Source organism: Larus michahellis, chromosome 8 (assembly GCF_964199755.1).
Source record: "Larus michahellis chromosome 8, bLarMic1.1, whole genome shotgun sequence".
Lineage (NCBI taxonomy): Eukaryota > Metazoa > Chordata > Aves > Charadriiformes > Laridae > Larus > Larus michahellis.
In genome coordinates, this window is record NC_133903.1 from 10,975,573 (window position 1) to 10,998,038 (window position 22,466).

Sequence of the window (22,466 nt, forward strand, 5' to 3'; positions counted from 1 at the left end):
AAACTGCTCTGGTAGTTTTATTTTTTGTTATTAGGCAGCAGAAGTAGGAAACTCTAGGTTTGGCTATGTAGTGTCTCTAGCAGAATTGGTGATAAATTTCCTTCTTAATTTGCCTCTATACGTGATCTTTTTTTATTTTTAAAACCAGAAGAGCAAATATTTGGTATCAAAGCTGAAAAGAATATAAAGATATCTGGTATAAAACACTGACAGCCAGTCCATTTCAGGACTTTTCAATTCACCATTGAGCCATCACTGATTTATACTCTCCTATTTATAGCAGAAGGCAAGGGAGAGAGACCACTGAAATACCACAGGTCAAGAGTTAGACATTATTACAGAGCATCCTTGCCTATAGGAAGATCAACCATGCAAAAGGGTGGGCCACAGTAACTATGAGTATTATATATGCATGATGTATTACAAATACATTATCTTGGATACATGGTCTCATGGGAGACAATTCATTCTACCATCCACTCATGTAAACCAGACCACAGGTAGCTAAGAACTCAGAAATCAAAAATAGTTTGGGATTAAAGGTTACGTTTGTAAACACAGTGTAAATTACTGACCTAAAAACGACTAAGTCAAAAGATTAAAGATAACCAGAGCTGCTCTATTAACAACAATTTGTGACAACCATAACATATATTCAATGGAAATGATATTTAAATAAAATTTTCTATTTAATAGTTATTTCCTACCTGTCCAACAGAGATAAAAATGAAAATTCCTTTTACATTTTTTTTCTCTTTTAAGACACAAACATCTCAACTAACAGATACTAAGTCTACAATTCATTAAATACTTTGCTATGATATGTTTATGATTATACACCGCTAAAAAATGCTTCTCTTTTCTGAGCATTTTAACATAGCATTTCTACTGCCACATAGTTGAAAGTGTAATGTCATATTTTCCTCTGGGGTTGATTGTTTGCTGTCAAACAGGGTAAAGGGGATGGCTCTGCAAAAACTGAACAAAGGCATTTTTCTCTCCTCTTTGAGAGATGATTTGTATTTATACTTTCAGCTTGAAGTGCACAGTCCAGAACTTTGCAATTCTGTCCTGAACTCATGTTCCTGAGGCTTACAGGCTCCCATCTGAAGAGCTGGGAGACCCTCACCAGAGCTGGACCTTCCAGGAGTTCCCAGTTCTACAGTGGGCACACTGACATCCTTGAAGATCCCAGATCCATGTCAGTCCCCTAGAAACGCTGTCCCTAATCTCAGAAGCTCAAGCTTTGAGTATCTGACAACTTGCATGACAGAAACCAGGTCGCACCACTTCCCGCCTTACAGTTTCTTGGTTATTTCCTTAAGGACTCTGGGTATTTGCAGGTGAGACACCATTGCAATGTGCTAGAGATGGGAAAGGTGAATGGGGACATACAGTCACAGCCACAAATTAATCCTGTCTTGCAGAAGAGTGTGTGCCACACCAGGCTATATCAATGGGACAGTGATGGTATCCCTCATAAAGCTGGGCTTGGTATTTTCCCTAATGGTACTTTATCTTATGAAGCCGACAACCTGACATGTATATTTATTGAAAAATATATATCATCACACAACTGCCTCCTCTACAGCATCCCAAATTGCATCCTATGTTCCTAGAACAAGATACAATCAGGAAAAAAAAAGGAAGAAATTCACAGTAAGTTATATTGTATTGTTAAGATTATAGAACTATGAAGGAAAAAAGATTTATTACGCCTTTCCAGGAAAAGACAGATCTTATCAGAAAACACTGACAACAACAACTCTATTCATGAAAAAAAATCTGATTTTGTTGGTGTTATTTCTTTGCATTATAGTAACAGCTAGGTGCCAAACTCAGAGAAAAGTACTAGATGCTGAACATATAAGTAAACAGTCCTAAAAGAATTCCACGCTTAACCTTAGAGGAGAGAAAATAGATAATATACAATACAAAGACAAAAAGTAACACAGAAAGAATCAAAACTAGCCAAGAAAGCAGAAGTCAGAACGTGCTTATCAATATATAACCCGTTATAACCGCTATTCACACCTTCGACAGCCTGTTTATCCCCTTACACTCTCCCTCCCTCTCACCCTTACCCAGGGTGATGCTCAGTGTGTGTCACTGTTGCCACATGTGGCATTAAGCCACTGAGAAGTCACAGCTGATGCTAAATTAATAAGTCACTACAAATAAAGATAAAGTATTTAGTTGAAAAGGTAATTCGAATTTGAAACAAACTTTGTTCATGCAAAGACGGCACTCATTGCTGCCTTTTCTCAGTTCAGAACGGAAACACTCCACAAAAGCAGGCTTTGTAGTATGCCATTACTTTTTGAATTTAGCCAGTAATGAGACGTTGTTTGTTTCATGTTCCCACTTTGTATGAGTCTGCTAGGTTTACTGCACTCATTCTAAATTAAAACCTAGGATTTCTAAGTTGGTTTATTGAAGATTCTCATCACCAAAGGAATTAACCTCTCACTTTTGCAGTTCTTGTATAGCTTGATGTTGCTTCACTTTGCAGTGGTTGCATAAAGCCAGGCAATCAGCAGACATACCTTTTTGTACTTTAAAATACCAATGTGCTGTCCATACTGCAAAAGACACAAAGGTGAGAATCCTATCTGAGCTCTGTTGATGTTTTATTGTGTTTGGAAGGAATATGGACTATAAATATTTCTCCATGATGAATTTGCTCTAAATTTGAGATTTTACCATTATGTCCAACACCCTATAAAATGACCATTACCGACTAGCCCACCTCTGCTACTACTATCAATGGGTATGCTGATGTCACAGCAGCAAAAGAGAGATTTTTGGGTTTTTTTGCAAAGTTGGAAAAGGATAAAGGTTAAAAAGGCAAGTAAAGTAAGCCTGATTGGAAGCAAGGAAAAAAACCAACCAACACACAGATTAATTATGTACTCTAGACAGCTAATGAAGCTGTGGGACTGCTAGTATAAGTTTATTACCAAGGCAAAGTCAAATTGCAGCAAACTTATCAACATAAAAGGTAATTGTTCCTGGGGTTACAAGTAAGCATAAAATGGTCTAAAAACTTGAATGGATCTATGGAGAATTTGGTTGATGTAGATATTATGAGCACTCTGGAGAAGAGTGCTCATATCACATCTAATAGTGTGTAGTGAAAGTGTACAAAGACAACGACCAATTTTAATTCTGCTAAGTCAATGTGGAGGTGAATTTGGCTTTTTCACAGTATTAGTTTAGCAATGCAATAACCACACAGACATTAAGCAAATACTCTGTGTGTTGTATTTATAATATTTTTACAGCTAAAAAAAGTTCAATGAGGTAAGTAAAACTGTTTTCAATAATTGCCTAAAGTAACCTAATAGGGCTTACTATTTAATATCTTATATTCCCTAGAGATCAAAAAATTGCCATTCAATATCACCTACATGGCAGAAATAACCACTCCCAAGACAGCTATCACGGGTGGAAGCAACTTCCACGGTTTTAGTTCAAGGTCATCCAATATAGCTGGCTTCAAGTTTTGCTTTCCATCCGGAAAGCCAGCACTGCCAGGCACTGGCAGATTTCCCAAGGAGCATGTTTCATGATGACGGTGAACTCCATGCCTTTTCTATTCACAGGCATAGACAGTAACTGTGGGTGATCTCACCTATACTATTAATATTTACTGTGTCAGAATATGCTAGTACATATTAAAATGCATGAATTTTGCACTACAAATTATTTTAAGGTTCATTTTTGATCTGTTCCTATATCATATAGAGGTCTGAGGTTTTGCTGCCTGTATACTCTGTCAGCTAAACTGAGCTAACAGACACATGCATTATCCATTCTACAATCATGTCTTTCAGCACGGTAGATTTCCATGCCCCCCCGTGATACGAATCCCAAACTGCTTCTGAAGCCACAAACAAGTATCCACAGCAGTAACACATTAAATGTGCAATGAGGAGGACGCTGCCTGAGCAGCCCCCTTGGCTTTTTGGGTCTGTTACCTCACCAGGAAATAAAAAAAAAGGAAGTGGGACGGGAGAATTAGAAAGGGAGGAGTGTGCATGTTCTGACATGCTATGTTTGCTTTCCTAAACAGCAAAGACAGATTGAAAATTTACAGTTTGACCCAAAACTCTTTTTATAGAGAACATTTTAAGAAATTAGCTGAGAGAAGCCCAAGAAGCGAATGAGGGGGAATGCTGGCTAGCTATAAACTGATACTTTTCCGTACATATTGTGTCCTTCATATCAATACATGCTGAGTCCTCAGCTTTTCTGAAAATAAACCCAGAAGAGCTGGAGATAGCATATGACAGCATTAAGCTGTATTTTCATTTCCTGGGATGGCTGGAGATGGTCACAACAGCTCCTGGCATAATTCTATGAAATTTCACAGTATCAGGAGCATAGAAGGAGAGATGCTACAAACAGCCACAATTGCTACATAACCTTGACATATCCTGAGGAGGTCCATCCTGGGCACTAAGTGAGGAAGGGTCTTGAGACAGAAATAGAATTCAATAACGCAATTACAGAGCAAATCACAGTGCATCTGCTCTGCTGTCACTATGGTTGCCTGAGCTAAAATGTGATCGCATGACATAAATTGTGGCATTACCTAATTGAGGAAGGCTTGATTTTATAATCTGAAAATTGTTTCCATATAAACTTTCAGTAATTCTTCATAGCAAGTATGTATTCAGCTGGAAATAGTACTGACTTACTGGATATGAAGAGTATGGCTGTCTTCAGTGCCCTCCTTTTCTTTTTAAAGGAAGAAGTAACAGCATGGAACAAAGCAAAGTACAGGTTTATAAAGGCTCATATCTGATTTACAATTTACACCAAGGTCTGAGAAACATCATAACCTGATAAACGATTGCTTCAGCTGATTTTGCTTTCTTTATTTCTTTCTATCGATAAAAAGAAAAACAAGAATTATTAGAAAGCTGTCCTCTTGTAAAGTATACACTACAAGCTGAACTATTTCACTCTGATATATAATATGTAATCTGTTAAACAGATAAAAGAGTTCAGCTGCTTCCCTTGCTTTTCAAATAAAAAAAATCAGGGGACAGGCTAAGAACATGCTGTCACATGTCCAATTTTATTGAGCTTCACTCAGCAAAATTAAAAAGCTGTGTTTTGCAATAAAGAAGCCTCACAAATTTGAAAATCAGAAATGTCAATTGGAGTTCCCTGTACTGTATGTTTTTGCTTCACTTCAGAGTTCCACAAAGTTACACTGTTTAAATGTATTTTTGTTTTTACGTGCTTTAGTTTTAATTACTGAAATGAGGTCTCACATTATGTTAAGTACACCAGTAAGGAACTTCCACTTCTATGTGCATGGCAGAGACAAAATAGTGTACAAAGGAATAGAAAGCAGTACAAACGACAGAAAAAATCACATGTATCGAAATGGTATGGATATTTGTAGTCTTCACTTAAACATTTTTGATGTTTCATTTTTAAAACAGGGTAAATTCTGCTTCCACTGTTCTCACTGAATGTTCACTTTTTCTCTGTTTTGTGGAAGTTTTTGTTTAACACAATGATAGGCAGACTGCACAAATACCTATATTTGACTAAGAGCAAACATAGGTATTCCCCTTCAACAGTAAATTATTTGTTTGTCATCAAAAAACAGTATGTATTGCTCTGTGGGGCCGTGGACAGTACATGATTTGTGGGCCTGGTATAGAGATAGGGACAGATTGCAACACCTTCTTAAAGATACCTTCTGAATTGTAAAATAATTTTGATGCATATTAGTACATACCTCACTTGTCCACCAGTCAGGAATGATACAATTTCTGGAAGCTGTCAGTAGATGTCTGCCAGACAGTTTAATGTTCAGAGCTGTGCCCTGTAAACTGCACGGAGTTCAGATCTGCACCAGGCCCAGTATGTGGCCTTCTTGGGTGCTGTACTTGGGATGATCTGAGTAGAGTGTTTTTATTGAAGGACAGGTGGAGGACATGCATTTGACAGCCTTGCTTCCCACTGGAGCCAGGGGCATTGGAGGTGGTCGCTAGAAAAACGTGGTTTTTTGAGAGCCTTAGCTGATAGCCCATGGCCTTCTATGCAGCCCAGCAGACAATAAGGGGGAGTACACAGGGTCTGTGAGGAAGGAGAAAATTCCTCAAAGCTGTTGCAAAAAGTCGGTCTCTACAGTGGCCCCACAAACAGGGCAGCCATTTTGTATTGTGTGGTTGAGCTGCCACAGAATGGCAGCCATTTTGTCTCATGCAGCTGCAGAGCTCATTTCACCTGTGAGGGCAAGCAGTTAGCACTGCCTTGCACGGCTCTGCAGTAGAAAGGCCCCTGTGAAGGACTCCCTGTAAACTTTAAAAATAAAGTGTGTTCCTTATTAAAGGAATTTTTGCAGACCTTTCCCTTCTTTAACCAGAATCTTAAACCAGCAGGCAGGTAAGGTCTCTTATTTGGTGACTGACTTCAGTATTGTGTGGGGTACTGTTGCTGACTGGGTGTCCAAATCTCTTTCTAAAGGTGGAAAATTTCCTCATGAGGAGATTAACCTTCCTGTTGATGACCCAGAGTGAAGACTGTGAGTAATTTTAATATCTAGTACAGCACAAAGCAACTTGCTTACTCACAGCATGACTATTGCAAAGAGGTGGGGGGAAATTCATAAACTGAAAAAAACAAGCTTTGATGTTTTAACTCAATACTTAATCACAGAAATGTATGTGAAATTTGTTCATGTTCAAATATAATTTAACTTTTCCTCAGTTTAATTTTGAAAGCTGAAAATAATGGATCCGTTGAACTAATAGTATGTTTGATAGACATAGGCTAACAGATGAGGCACAGAACCTTCTTGGATATGTAAGGGAAAAAAACCCAAGCACATACAGTTTTGTATGTTTTTTGAACACTACTCTGTACCACTTTTTAAGTCTAATACTATTAAATTGTTTTATTTTTGAGTTTAATTCTACTGCCTGATTCTCAAATACTTTAGGACTTGCTTTGAAATAATAATGATGATTAAGTATCTGTCTTTTATTTCTTCCCCATCCCACTCTTTATTTCACCCCTATGGGGTGACTCTTCTAAAGCTTTTAGTGATGATCAACTGTTCAGTAAAGATTTTATTTAGATACTAAAGTGTTACCAACTGTGAGTACTGTAATGTAACATTTGTGTAGTGACGTAGGAGCAAGGTATTTCATTTTATCCCTTTTGTTGTCCTACAGACTTAATTAGTCATTGGTGTTACTCTGTTCAGTGGGGAGAGGGAATATGGACCTCATAGTATTACTATGGTAAAAATAAGGCCTCAATGCCTTAACTTTCAAAGGAAGCAAAGCAATCTGTATGTTTTGCTAAAGACTCCCTCATGTAGAGTTCATGTTGCTTGAAGAACACACGTGCTATATAGATCACAGCTGAGGAACTGCCTGAAGGAATATTACATTATCAACGATCTCACATATCAGCAGGAAAAGTTTTTACCAGTTCACGCACAGAAGTGTGAAAAATGCAAACCAACTCCAGGTCTGCTGAGCATCCAGACCTTGCTAGGTTTTTTTTAAGTTGGGTTTGGTTTTTGTTGGATTTTTTTGTACTGGCTGATATGCTAACCAGGAACAGCTCTCTGCCAAATGCCCTTATTTTACTGGTACTGCATTTGTCTGGGACAAATGCTGACATAACAGTTAAAAACACCACCATTTTGTTGGAGAGCTGTTTCAAACATCAGCAGTGGTGAGTTTTATTATTATCCCATCTTGATCTTCTTCGTGTGTCTCTTCAAGGAAAACATTAATTTCAATTAGCAGGCTTAGAGCAAGTTCCTTCCGTGGATTAAACCTGCATTGCTCTGACAGAGGAAGAGCTTGCTCTGATTTCCATCAGCAACAGGTCTAGCGTGCAGTGCTTTGTTTTCTTATTCTTGAGTGTGAATACTGTTAAAATATAGTGTGTGTGCTGTGAAGAGTTGTGGTAGTTGCTGGTGTGTGCAAGTAAAGCTGGCAGGCTGTATGCCTCTAACAGGAGGGAGCCGTGGCTCCCTCATTAGGGCTGGTGATACACTTAGAGCGCAAGCCCTCTAGCTTATTTCTTTTATTTTTATTATTTTAACTTTTTTTTAAAGCACAGCTACAATGTACTTTGTCCTAGCTTTAGGATCTGGCTACATGTGAATAAAAAAAATCAGTCATCCAGGGAGACAGTGAGAAGAATGAACCATTAGTTTTAAAAACGTAGACAGAGATGTAAGCTGTGGCTGGATGTGTAAGTGATATGGAATTATTTCATCGTCTTCATGCTTTTATAAGAACTAAAAAAAGCCAAATTTAACTCAAAAGAATTTCTACTCTGTTGCTAACAGCATGAGGGGGGGAAAAAAAGAGAACATAAACATACCACACATTTTCTCCATTACTAATGTATATTTTATCCTTTTGTTATAGTTAAGCAAAAAGCTAAAGCAGGTACAAAAAATAAAGAGGTTTGGTTCTCATTAAAGCTGGTCTTGAACGCAGTGGTCTGAGCACAGGTGTAGTGCTGCTAGTTAGCAGCCACATGTTGAAAGTCGAGTCTGCCTTAAACCTGTCTGAGGCGGCTCAGATGATACATGCAATTGGTTGTATAGGTCATTCATAGGGGAATCTAGTCTTGTCAGAAGAAAACAATTACTAAAATTTATGACCTACATATAGACTTCTGGTCTTGGGACACTGTAAATGCAGTACTTACAGAAACAACTGAAAAAAAATTAAATATGGTCACATATAAAGTCTTCCACAATATGTCTATGACTTACAGTTTATGTAATTTGCTCAGTTAAACAGATAAAAAACTTGGACCACTGAGGTGACATTTGTCATTAAAAGACGTCTGTCATTGAAGACAAATGCAGAGCCCCTCTGTTAGTGTAAACTATCCAGAATGAAAGGCAGTAAACAACAGGTGCTGCTATATTATTTGGGCATCACTAGCAACATGCTTCTCACTTGTCAGGAATAAAATATAAAAACATTTTTTAAAATGAGACTAAGTCAAATAGACACTTTTTTTGACTCTTAAAAGCTATTAAGGGAAGCATGTTCTAATTTTGGAGGCCTTTGTGAGTGAGAGAGGCTGCTTTTCCTTTCACACTTGATGAGCTAGTATGAAGAACCTGCCTGTTGTAAATAGGCTTAGAAAGATGGGAAGCCTACACAGGGCTTGAAAAATCCTGATCAGCGCAGTCTTAGTTTGCAAGTAGAGTCCTAGTGCAGAGACAGATGCTGTCTCACCATTTCATTCAGTGGTGTTAACAAACTGAATGTAACTGTCTCAAGGATTAATGAGCAGTGTCACGATATTCTGCCACAGAGAAGGGAGCAGTCAAGCTGGAAAGCTGTGTGAATATCCCTGGAAAAGTCATCTTGGCCTGCTGCTGCTGAAGGAATGAGGTCTGTGGCAGTGGCACAGACCTCAGTCCCTCTTGCTGAAGACAGTGGCAGCAGCAACAAACTTCGCTTTCCATGACTTAGAAAAGACAAAAAAGTGGGGGCATCTCTGGCAGTTGCGGCATCACCTGCCTGCTCTGATAATACCTAGGGCCAAACCTAGTGGAGACTGATGCTCAGAAGGGCTTTCCTCACGCAGCCAGTGAACGGCTGGGGAGTGCTCTTGGGTAGCTCTAGGCAGAGTGTGTTTGGATGATATCTAATGCAGGAAGAGTACTGTTCCACAGTAGGGATGTCAGTTATATTCCCTTTTCAATAAGCAAGCTCCTCTGTGTTCAATTCGTTACTCAAGCACCTGCTAGGCAATACAGAGTAACAAGCATGATGAGTGTGAGCATGGGTGAAATGAAATGAACAGGCTGGATACAAGAATAAACAGCAGAACAAGTGAAGAACACGCAAAAGGATGAAAAGCAGATCCCCGCTATGGCGCTCATTCACTGGGACGATTTATTTCAGTGCTTTGTTTGATATAGAAAATGTCAAGAAAAGTGCAGGGTTCAGTGGTGAGGCTTCTTCCGGATTAAATCTATGTACAAGCCAATAACCAAGTAGTTATTTGACTACCAGGAGCAGGTGTGACGAAACCTTTCCTGTTTACTTTATTTGTACCATTACAGCATTATTAAAGGTCAGTGCCACTGTTACCAGTCCTTATTTCCAAAGGTGTCTAAGCAGTGACTCTGAGCTGAAGTCTTCTGGGTAATACTCAAAAGACAGATGTCTCCGCTGTTTGAGGGTGAAGCTTTGAACTTCTGGCAGTGCAAGTCAGGGTACTGAAATTAACCTCCAGATATAAGGGTTAAAGTACCAGTCCCATCTTTGTACTTTAAAGGGAGAGGAGAGCAAGTGAGTTTTTTCAGGCTGCTGCATCTTCATTAATGCCAAGGGTCTGGGTTCAGCAGCTTTTAGGTCTACTGAGGTTCTTGGCATCTCAGCAAATGCATTAGTTTCTGACCTCAGGTACTCACAGACAGATGGGACTTCAAAATAATATACTTCTTATTAAGAAGTCCCAGTCTTCTACATTCAGTGATTTAGGAATATAAACCCTATTGACTTCATCATCAGAACTAGATTAATATTCATTAACCTTCAGTGAGGCTCCTAAGCCTGACCCTTTTGGCAGTTTTGAAAGTCTCTCTTGGAGTATTGCTATTTAATTTGATACATCAAAATGTGTTTTGTGTTCATAACTTAATGGCTTCCATTTAACAAATGTCAAATCTTAGCTGCTATTAGTCCAGAACACAGTGTGCTCTCTTGTGACATGAACCATCTCAGACCACTAATGAAGTGAGGAATAAAGCCTGAATTAGGTTAGACTGTGGAAGCTCCAAATCCCCTACCTGTTGATATTTTCTTCAGACAAATATCCTTCCCACAAAGGATTGACGTCAGGTATGAAAATATGCACTGTAGACATGTACTTTGCTAAAGTTTCCTTTAGTAAGTAATAGATCCCTTTTATGTCTTCTGCAAATCGTGCTGAATAAAAAAGGTAATTTCCTTTGCAGCTACAAAAATCATTTCCCAATGGCATTTTGCAAGCATTCACCTAACTGGGATGCTCTTTATCTTTCCTCCTTTTAAAATGTCAAGCAGATAAGTCTTCTAAATAGCATTCTTTCCTATTTTGATTAATTTTGCATAGAGTTTTCCCAGAAGTATTGATACTTACATAAACCTGAGTTCTGATTCTCTTCTGACTAAGACTTCCCGGAGTCTCTGGATCTTTGCCATCTCGAGCTCAATTTCCTCAGGCATCATTGTTGTTTCAGCCATTGAAATGATGTCAAGTTGATCTGTGTGTGAAAGCAGAGAAAATGAATTAAGCTAGTCAAACTGTCTTAATGGTTTTTTTTAGGAATGTAAATTTAATCACAGAGCTATCTGACTATGGGGTAATTAATGCAAGTAGTAGAGAATATTTTAGCCGAATGCTACATTGACTGGTTTCCTCTATTGTTTTGCTTATTACTTTCAGTGTAGCCATCTTGAAGTGAAAGAATCCATAAGCCAAAGTGACATTAATTTTGTTAGTTACAATCTATCATACCTCTAAGGAATCTCAACACAGTACATAACTGTAGCTATAATCAATTAACTGTTGTTAATTGATACAACTACAAACTCTGAAAGAACAGCCATTGACTGCTACAAAATCACACAAAGCAATTACTAGCAACTCTGAAGAGTCCTGTCTTGGTCCAAGTGCAGGCAATGTAAACTGGTGAAGGTTTCCCATATTTAATTCTTATAACTCTTCATGGCATTGTACCTTCTCAGCTTAACTAACAGCTAAAGCGCAGACCCACTGGAAAGGAGCCAGGGATGTGATAAGAAATGACATAGGGCCTAATCCTTCAAGGGGCTGAGTATTTCTCACTAGGGCATTGAAATCAGTTGAGACAAACAGCATTTTGTGGTCATTACTTGGTAACTGGTAAGGCCGGTGTTCTTCTATGATTATTTCTCTATAATTGATGCATTACCTCTTCTAATCCAGAGAGAAACAGGACTATGAACTGTGTTCGCTCAAAGTAGAAGGAAACAATTTATAGAAGGTGGAAAGAGCAAGTTAGCTTCTGGAAAACCTTATTCCAAGGGTTCACCATACTTGGCCTTAATTTTGAACAGGAATTTAGAAACTAAAAAATAGAGTGCCTGCATGTTTTGGTACCCAAATGGAGACATATTCCTGAAAGCAGGCCTGTTTCAGCTGTATTGGTTTAAAAAAGGAAAATGGAGAGGTCAAAATGTAATCAGCCTGATTATGCAGAAAACAGGAGACAAAAAGCATCAAAAAAAAAGCTGTTCAATTAATTAAGAGACAAATTCCCAAGTCTCTCATTACAGACTAAGCACAAACATCTGAGAAGAATTTCTGACAGAAACTTGGAGTGGGAATGAAACTACAAAATCTCAACAAACACAGACCCGCATGAGCTTAGTTCACAAAGACCTGGTCTCCCAAAATGGAAGCAAAGTAAAGAAATTCTATAGGATATAAAGAAAATATTTTTTCTTTATATAAAAAATATATATAAAATATATTTTTTTTTCTGAAGTTATCCTGCTAGTATTGTCTGCAAGTTTTGGCTTCACTTCATAATGAAGAAAGTGGGCAAATAAATCACTATTTATTTTTTTTTTCAAGATAACAGAATCTTGAGGAAAAAAAAAGTGACACAGATTTTGAAATGTCTCTCGTGAAAGAACAACTGTTTCTCAGTAATTGTTTTTAAAACTCAAATTGCAAAACCGGTTGGTAAAGTAAGGCTTTCTTGTGTGCTTGAACACACAACTGCTGCCTTTAGAAGATAGCTTTTCTTATTAGAAATCATTGTGTGTGTTGGGGTATATTTAGTTGAGGTATAGCCTAGATGTCCTAAGTAGTACTGTTCCAGCTCTGTCCTCAATGGCTGGCTTCACAGTGTAAAGCACGTGAGTCTTTTGAAATCCCAGCCACTAACTTAGATGTTGAAATAGAACCTAAAAACCTTGGAAATTTTAGATCTGTTTGAGGAAGGTTGAACACCACTGAAAATCCCATAGGGACTGTATCCAACCCCACCTTTTCCCTCCCTTCACACCCTTACCTGGGCGTGTGGGAATGAGGAACCATACCAAAGTCTTGAACTTAGCAGCAGAGTACCTAACATGCCGTGCTACCACTAACAGATGGGCAGAATTATAATTCAAGATTCACTAGATGCTTATCAGACATCAGTCAAAAGAAACTAGAACAAATATTCTGTAAGTATAATTTTGCCTCTTGTTGCTTTTCAGGGTTATGGAGTTAACTGCTTGCAGCACAGTTGGCTTGGGTGCAAATTTATTTTCCAAAAATATTAAGTAGGAGATAGGAAGTTTTTCTGATGCTACCATGAATTAAAGCCAATAATACTGGTAATTAGAAAGATAAGCCACAAATGTATTACACATACGTACATATTTTAAAATTAGTTCTCAAGTGCTCAGAAAACGGGGTTGGGAGGGCGGAAGCAACTATCTTATTTCCACTCTGCAGCTCTAGCTGTGAATGCCCGTGTTACCCCTTCAGTGTTCCCCCTTGGATCAGATCAGCTATCATACTTTGATTTCAGTAATTCAGGAGGGAAATCATGAACAAGCCTTATGCCCTGAGTATGTGCTTAGAGCCAACACAAGAATTAGTGGGACAACCAGTAGACTAGTCTGAACTCTTGCAGAACAGTCACAGATTCTCCTTCACATCCCACTCAACATGTGCTAGAACCAGAGAAAATATTTTTGAAAGATATCCAAAATTATGCAATGTCTTCAAAAGAATCAAAAATGTAAGCAAGGTACCACAAGTTTGAAAGTGGAGGACAATAAATATAGAAACCATAAGATACTAGTTTGCAACTTGTCTGCAAACTTAGAGATGTATCTAGAATGATACAGAGATATAAGGAGTGGTTTAGTTTATCTTCATAGCAGTATATGTGCTGTGAACATACTGTAAGGTGATTAATTCTCACGGAGATCTCAAACTGGAAGGTAGATTGGCAAGACCTAGATTAAGGGAATTTTGACAGGAAGGAAATAGTGGGCAAGAAATTTGAAGGTGAGGATATAGAGAATTGAGTATGGAGACGCTGTGGTGCTGGAAATGATTAAGAGCCAATTCTACAAGGGTAGGAATGGTCTTCCAAGGAAAAGGAACTGAAGTCAATCCATACTTTATGCAAGTTCACCTGTGTACTATTATGTAATTATATCATTTTTGCATCGAATCTCCAGCTATTCTAAATCTCCCTTCCTATCAGGTAAAGACTAAGTAAGTTCCTCCGATAGCTGCCAGTTGCCTTTACATGGGTGAGTCCATAGGTATCATAAACCCAACACGGCTGCAATACACCACACGCTTTGGCCCCCTCTGAAGATTATGCATTTTTAAGGCAGGCTGTGAGGGAAAAGGCACAATTAGAACAACATATTTCCCAGAAATCCTGAAATAGTAGAGCACAGATGTGAGGACGCTCTGGAAATACAAGCCTCTGAAAAGGCCACAGGTCAGGATTCCTACCTCACCTTCACCACTGTGATCCTTACAAATCACCAACCTGTTTGTGTCTGAATTCTTCTTCTAATGTTGTGGATAATTGTTTGGCCTACCTGGCAGCAGCTATGCTGAAGGATAATTAATTATTTTTCATAAAATGGCTTGAGCTCCTGGGATGTAAAACACTTGGGAAAGACTATGTTAACATTATTACGCCTTCGAGTAAAGCTCCAGCTCTGTCCCAATGATGAATGACACCTTTAGTGCTTTGAGACTTCTGAACAGCTTCACACAGAAGTCTCTTACCTTTTCATAAAAGAAAGAAGAAACGTTTCATTTTATTTAAAGTAGGCATGCAGTAGTCAACTATTTTTTAGCTTATAATATTATTAATCTCTGTTTCTGGTAATGAGTCAAAATTCATAAAGCAAAAGTGGAGACAACACTGAGATTAGTCATAGCCAGTGACAGGATGAAGCTATTTTGTCTGCTCTGCAATCTCAAGGATAATTTTCAGTGACAAAGAAACAAGTAAAATATTATTACTGTATGCACCAAAAGATATTAGGATGAAAACAATTACTATATAGAAATAGAATTATCAAGCTATTACATATAATGAGAGGGACTGAAGAAGTAAACCTGAAGCTATTTATGCATATTTTTGCTTCAATTTAAATGCAGACCAGTATAGTTAAACTGGGTATTAACTCAATGATCATGTTTCAACCTCAGTGTGCCAGCCAGAAATGGAACATTAGCCACCTGTGATGAAAAGCAACAAAAAATAAAATGCCAATTAAGTCAATAAGCGCAAAGAAAATTTAAAAGAAGCCTGAAGTGATACAATAAGAAATGGGAGAATGCATCACACCTGGTGTCAACAGTTTTATACAAATTGATAAGGAATGCTGTAAGGAAAAAGTAATTATCAGCAAAAATCCTGCAGCTGTCACTTGATGTGAGCATATTGTTCACTGAGAAGCCCATTGTGCTCTACAACCATTAGCTGCTTTAATTCTAATTTGGGGGTTTTGTTATCATCTTTGTAAAAGACAGAGGCATGGAGAAGGTGAGATGTATCAGTAACGCAAAGGGTCCCAAACCTATGCTATAGGAACCCAAAACTGTATCATTGTTATTCTGGTGGTATCTATATACTGAACAGCAATCAGACCTCTACTCCACGTACACCTAGAGCAGTATGCAGGCAATTTGCAGTCTAGAGGCAGTAAAAGCTGAGTGCTGAGTTGCTTATGGATACATAGCAAGTCTGTGGCAGAGCCAGTACAAGGTCTGCTGGATCACAGTGTCTCCTCAGGACATTGTTTATCCTTTTTTCTTGTTTGTGAATCTGTTGCTGTTGGAAACTATCAGTTGCTCAGTCTTGAAGAGCCGTCTCAGTCATTTAGCAACAGAAGAGCTCCAGCACAGGTAAGGGTAACGGCCCAGCTACTCTGCCACTTTTTTTTCATCTTTGACATGGATGAACCATCATAAATAAGACTCTGTGTTTGTTCAACCCATGACTGCTGAGAGCTTTTTAAAGGAGCTGCATGGCTTCTCTAATGTGTATACCACTCAGCAACAAACCTGGCTGTTCAGCCCACTCAACTGCAGTGCTAGAAATTATTTTAAGTCATTGTTTTCCTGGATTGGATTTAAACTAAGCAATTTGAGGCCTATTTCCACTCCCTTAAATTGTTCAATAATAAGATAAACCTTGTTAAAATACTGTTAACTTTTGTTCCAAATCTGGGTCAGCACTTTTGGGGACTTCTCAAGAATTTAGTGAAATTCTCAAATTAATCCTTTTTTACTCAAGTATATTAAATGCTAATAGAGACGGTGCAGCAAGTGCACTCTTAATGCTGTTTCAGGTATCAAAGTCAAGACTTTCAAGACCACTATTAGCTGATGAGCCAAAGCAGAATTAAGCAGGAGGCACAGGTCAGAGATGGATGAAGGGAGAACCAGATGGTGCAACTTAAAAACAGCACACTTAGTGGAAATTGAAATAGTTGCATAATGCAGAAAAAGAAATTGTTATAGTACAAATATTCCAGATAAAAAAATGTTCATGTGAAAACAATCAGACGGTTCCTGTAGTTTGTCCCTAGCTTGTCACCTGGAGGCATGAAATGACTAGTCTTGTAGCCAGGCCTTTTATTGTACCTTTTATTGTTGCCTATTCAGAGGCCCAGAGTTTGTTGGGTTTTTTCCTCTTTGATTTAACCCATCTGAAGCAGGATGCAGTGGCCAATAACTAACCTGTGCAGAAAAAAACTACATCTAATTGCTTATTCCTAATCTAGCCTGCTGCAGTGTTCTATTACTGTGAATCCTAACAATGATTAAATTTGGCATGTGTGTGGAATGGTATTTATTCAATGTTTTATGCTGAAATTACCGTATAAATATAGCTAATAGCTAAACACAATACAAACAGCTGCAATATATTTTGTTCCTGGCTTCCCGAACAGGCAGGCAACATTGTGCAATTTAAAATGGGTAGACTGGGGAAAAGGGGAAGTTGGCATAGGATAGTACCAGTGTGGAAGTGACCTGACTGTCATGCTACCACTCCTGCTGGTTTGACTGCCTGGCTCAGGGTTGGTTTGGACACGGTGCAGGTGTCTGACTTTGAGAAGCCTCAGCAGAGGCTCCCTGTCCTTTTCCCTTCCTTTTTTCCAGAAGCAGACTTCAAGCTGAGACTCTGGCCCTTGGCCCACAGGGACCCGAACTTGACTGCCCACTTTACTTTGGGCCTGCCTTGTACTAGGGATTTGCCTGGAGGATCTGGACTGTGGCTGACCATGCTTGTGGTCACCAGACCTGCTCTGCCTTCCTTGCTCAGGTACCACTGGGCTGCACCCTTGCCAGTGAGGACACTGTCCCTGCCCCTGCCTGCCTTGTTATGACACAGCACAGGGCTTGCCTACCCTTTAGGAGCTGCCAGCCCTTCTTGCACCCAACTACTTACAGTTATTAATGGAAATACTCCTTATGACTTCAGTGAACCTTGGACAAAGGATCAGTTCACCAGGGATTCCCTTTCTTACTTTTGGTGATTTCTGAAGAAATTCCAAAGGAATCTGCATATATAAATACAGACTGTGGGAACAGGTACCAAATCACTGCAAATCTGTTTCATACCGCAGTGCATATTACCTGCTTCTCAGTGCTTCATATTCTCTCTTTCCATGAACAATGTTAGAAGTATTTTTGTACTGCCTCTGAGTCCCAATGCCCCTGAGACAGAGGCTGCTCTACACGCATCTAAGGAATTGGTCCTCATCCTGCTGCGAAGTACAGTCCACAGTCAATTTCAGTGCGTTATTTTAGAAAATGCTGTATCCTCCTCTTCTCCCTCAAGGCAATCTCTTCTCTCTGCTTGTCAGTTGGCCCTCCTGTTTCATCTCTTGCACTGAAAACAGACTGGTGATGACAGCCAATTTAGTAAAAGTTGTAATTGTGCTGCTGGTTCTATCAGGCCTCAGTAACCAGCAAATGGGCTACTCTGAGGCAACAGGAGTGCACATACCTGATGAGTTTTAACACTGAGGGAAAAGTAACCTGGAAAGACAATAATAGTCCAGAGGCTATTACTGGAGAAGCAAAAAACTAATGTTCTACTCCCCTTAGATGTGCTAAAGTTCTCAGAATCCCTTTGCTTACGCTGCCATCAACAGCACTGAATACTGGAGATGCCACAGCTGAACTCTGCTTCTAGCAGGAACCTGAACTTTTTTTTCTTCTGTTACTGTGCCTGTTACAGCTTTTGAATCCCTATTAATACTTCTCCATGGGTTGAGCAACAACACAGTTAGTTATTTTGGAATCACTGGCACATAGATCCATGAAATGCATTTTGAACTGACACAAACTGAGCATGTATCCTTCACAGGTGGCTAGATGTGCTTTGTCTCTGCAAGTAATGGTGGCCGGAAACTTTCTGAAAAAACTGAGTATGCTAGAAAATGCCAGAGAAGTGGCATTCAGAGTATTTGGGGGATAACATCTTGGATTCAGTACATTTACTATGAAGTCAAAAGGAGCGCCTCTCTGCAAAGAGCCTGGTTTCCTATCAGTGCATGGGGATCCAGAGCAGTGTTGCAGTTCTGGAAATGCTAAATTCTCCATAAAACCCTGGAAGCAGAAGTTTCAACTGCAGTGCAGCTCCCAGGTGCACAGGAGGTAATCCTAGAGCCCTGAAATACTGGCTTAAACTAGGCATCAAAGCTTCCAATATTTTTGCCAAGCAGCAGGGCACCTAGAAATCCCAAAGCTGGTTTTTCACATGCACTGTATCTCAGGGTAAACCTCTGGGTAGGTTGATTGCCCTTACAGCTTGGCTTTGCAACAGGCAGCTGTGAAATCTGGCAGCCCTAGGGAACCCCTTTGGCAGGAAGGAACCAGAGATGCATACTGAAAGCTGACTGAATGTCACCGTCACCAAATATCCCTGCTTCTGAACGGTCATTTGGGGAAGGAGAAAAAGATGGGGATTTTTCTGATTCATGGGGAATTGTGCTGCAGCTATGCTTCAAGTAAACCTGAAATACAAAGTACTGGCCACCTCAGCTGTGTACTGTGCTGTGTAAAGATCACTTAGGTTCTGAGATAAACTGCTAGACAAGAGCTATCTCTTTACGTGTGCGGTGCATTCAGCAGCTCCTCAGTCAAGAGATCAGAATTTCATGGCTGCAGAGACACACTTGGTATAACCTGTAGAGAAGCATCACATCTCTCTAAGATGATCAAAACAAACCATCGCACATTTAAATTTGCCATTTGTGGGAGGAGAGGAAATCTTGCTTTCATAGTAATGGTTAGAATCACTGGGAAAACAACTGTTGCAGCATCGACTGCAGTGAAAATATTCTTATTTTGCAACTGGAGAGAATAATAAATACTTTCTACCATTCCTTAGGATGATAGCTGCTTTTGCACAGATTGCTTATGGAAATGAATTAATTTTTTTTGTAATCAAAATGAAAATCTTCTGATTGTAGGACGTACTAACAGATTAGTAAAGACTAGGAATGGCATGAGCAACCTAAAAAGACATATTTATTATATGGCAAATATAACAATTTTGGAAGGTTTTGTTATAAATTTTGCTGAATTAATTTATTGAATTAATCAACCTTTGGAAAAAGTCATAGAATCATAGAATCTTCATGATTGGAAAGGACCTTTGAGATCGAGTCCAACCATACACACACAAAAAAACCCCTACAATCTCTGCCACTAGAGCATGCCCTGCAGTGCCAAATCTAGACGTTTCTTAAATACCTCTAGGGATGGTGACTCAACCACCTCCCTGGGCAGGCTGTTCCAGGGCCTGACCACTCTTTCAGTAAAGTAATTCTTCCTAATATCTAATCTAAACCTCCCCTGCCGCAACTTCAGACCATTTCCTCTGGTCCTGTCATTTTTCACTTGGGACAAGAGGCCAACACCCACCTCTCCCCAACCTCCTTTCAGGTAGTTGTAGAGGGCAATGAGGTCTCCCCTCAGCCTCCTCTTCTCCAAGCTAAACATGCCCAGCTCCCTCAGCCTCTCCTCATATGACCTGGTCTCCAGACCCCTCACCAGCCTGGTAGCTCTGGGGCCCAGAACTGAACACAGTACTCAAGGTGAGGCCTCACCAGTGCCAAGTACAGAGGCACGATCACTTCCCTACTCCTGCTGGCCACGCTATTCCTTATACAAGCCAGAATGCTGCTGGCCTTCTTGGCCACCTGGGCACACTGCTGGCTCATGTGAAGCTGGCTGTCTACCAGCACCCCCAGGTCCTTTTCTGCTGGGCAGCTTTCTAGCCACTCTTCCCCAAGCCTGTAGCGTTGCTTGGGGTTGTTGTGACCGAAATGCAGGAGCCGGCACTTGGCCTTATTAAACCTCATACAATTGGCCTTGGCCCATCAATCCAGCCTCTCCAGGTCCCTCTGTAGAGCCTTCCTACCCTCAAGCAGATCAACACTCCCACCTAGTTTGGTGTTGTCTGCAGACTTACTGAGGGTGTACTCACCCATGCTGGCTGGCCCTGATCCCTTGGCTGCCCTGCACTTGCCATGAGAGCTCACTCAAGATGATCCTCTCCATGATCTTTCCTGGTACCGAGGTCAGGCTGACAGGCCTGTAGTTCCCCAGATCCTCCTTCCGACCCTTGTTGTAGATCAACGTCACATTAGCCACCCTCCAGTCATCTGGTACCTCCCCTGTTGACCAGGATTGTTGATAAATGATGGAGAGAGGTTCGGTGAGCTCTCCCGCCAGCTCCCTGAGTACTCTTGGGTGAATCCCATCCGGCCCCATAGACTTATGTGTGTCTAGGTGCAGAAGCAGATCATTAACTGCTTCCTCCTGGATTACGGGTGGGTTGTTCTGCTCTCCATCCTTACCTTCCAGCTCAGGAGGTTGGACACCCTGGGGATAGCTGGTCTGACTGTTGAAGATGGAGGCAAAGAAGGCATTAAGTACCTCAGCCTTCTCCTTGTCCTTGGTTGCAGCTTTCCCCCCTGCATCCAGTAAGGGATGGAGATACTCCCTGACTCTCTTTTTGTTGGTGTATTTATAAAAACTTCTTTTGTGTCCTTTATGTTAGTGGCCAAGTTGAGCTCCAGCTGGGCTTTGCCTTCCTAATTTTCTCTCTGTATAACCTAATGAGATCTCTGTACTCCTCCTGAGTTGCCTGTCCTTGTCATATATGGATATTATGATTATTTCTTTTGCTCTATTCATCTGCCTTTTCTCATTCAGTATTTGACCACCTCTCAGTCTTGTTTAGTATTTAACATTGAATATCAAAGATAATCTGTTTCCATAATATATGAAATTACTCCTTCCTGTTTTCTAATAATAGGCTACCATGACTTATAATGAGTATGTACAGTTTTATGCATAGCTTGAATCTGTTGTAACTTATATGTATTTTCTGCCATCTTTGAATACTCTGATCAGCATTCACTAAGCACATGTAAGTAACTTCAAACTGTTAAACAAAACAAAACTTGGAATTTTTATTTTATGCAGAAATCGTAGCAGTAAGCCCTACACCATATAGACTCTGTAGGGGAAAAAGCAGCCAGGTTGAGGGGACAGGAAAGTGTAAATTTGTCTTGTGGAGATGATCAGCTCTGCAGGTCCCTTCTCCTAATCCAAGACTCACTGAAGTCAACAGGAGTCTTTTACTTCAGCCTATTTTTTTTTTCTTTTTTTTTTCTTTTTTCCATGTGTCATATATAACTTTCCCTTCCAGGCATGCAGCTATTTTTGCCTGTGAAGGAGAAGAATAAGTTTGAAAAAGTCTTGGAAGTACAGACTTGGCTTTTCAGAAATCTGTTGGTATTATCTAAAACTGACTAACAAGCTGATGAATATTGTAGAGCTGGAGCTAGGCTGTGATATGCTAGCCTTTGGTCAATGCTCAGAGAAGAGAGAATGCCAGAAAAAAACCCAAAATAGTAAAACAGAACTGACATTCATAATTTTGTTGAATTCAACAGAATTTGAATGAGTCTTTGAACCAACACATGGTAACAAAACACCCCTATTGCTAAGAACCACCAGAGATTATTCTGTTTGCCATACCGTTTCCTTTCAAGGTATATAAAATCATCTCATGTGACTGGAGATGTCTCTGTTCAAACAGTCAGCTGTGGTCTGAGTACAGTAGCACAATTATAATATTGGGATTTATTTTGTCCAGGTCATGAATACTTAGGGTTTTTTAATTATCACAGTTAGATTTGCAGTCTAGACATATTACAACCTGAGTTTCCGCTTCAAAAGTGTCTCACGCTCTACCCCCATTTTAAAATCAGGTGAGCAGAGAATATAAAAAGCACCATGTGCAATTGTCCACTGCACTTCCAGAATCACTGCCCTGTCTGTTCCATATCTAACAGCCTCTTGTTAAAAAAAGATTCTTTTAGTTGCTTATTCTGTGCATTCTTGTTCTTATC

General features: G+C 39.7%; 1 protein-coding gene across 1 annotated transcript in view; it reads right to left on the reverse strand.

Annotated features, from left to right (window-relative positions):
• BMERB1 (bMERB domain containing 1) overlaps positions 1 to 22,466 on the reverse strand; it is a 58,400-nt gene that overhangs the window by 17,922 nt on the left and 18,012 nt on the right. The window contains exon 2 of the mRNA XM_074597170.1: positions 11,146 to 11,269. Coding sequence (XP_074453271.1) covers positions 11,146 to 11,269 — 124 coding nt within the window. The remainder of the gene's footprint in view (positions 1 to 11,145; positions 11,270 to 22,466) is intronic.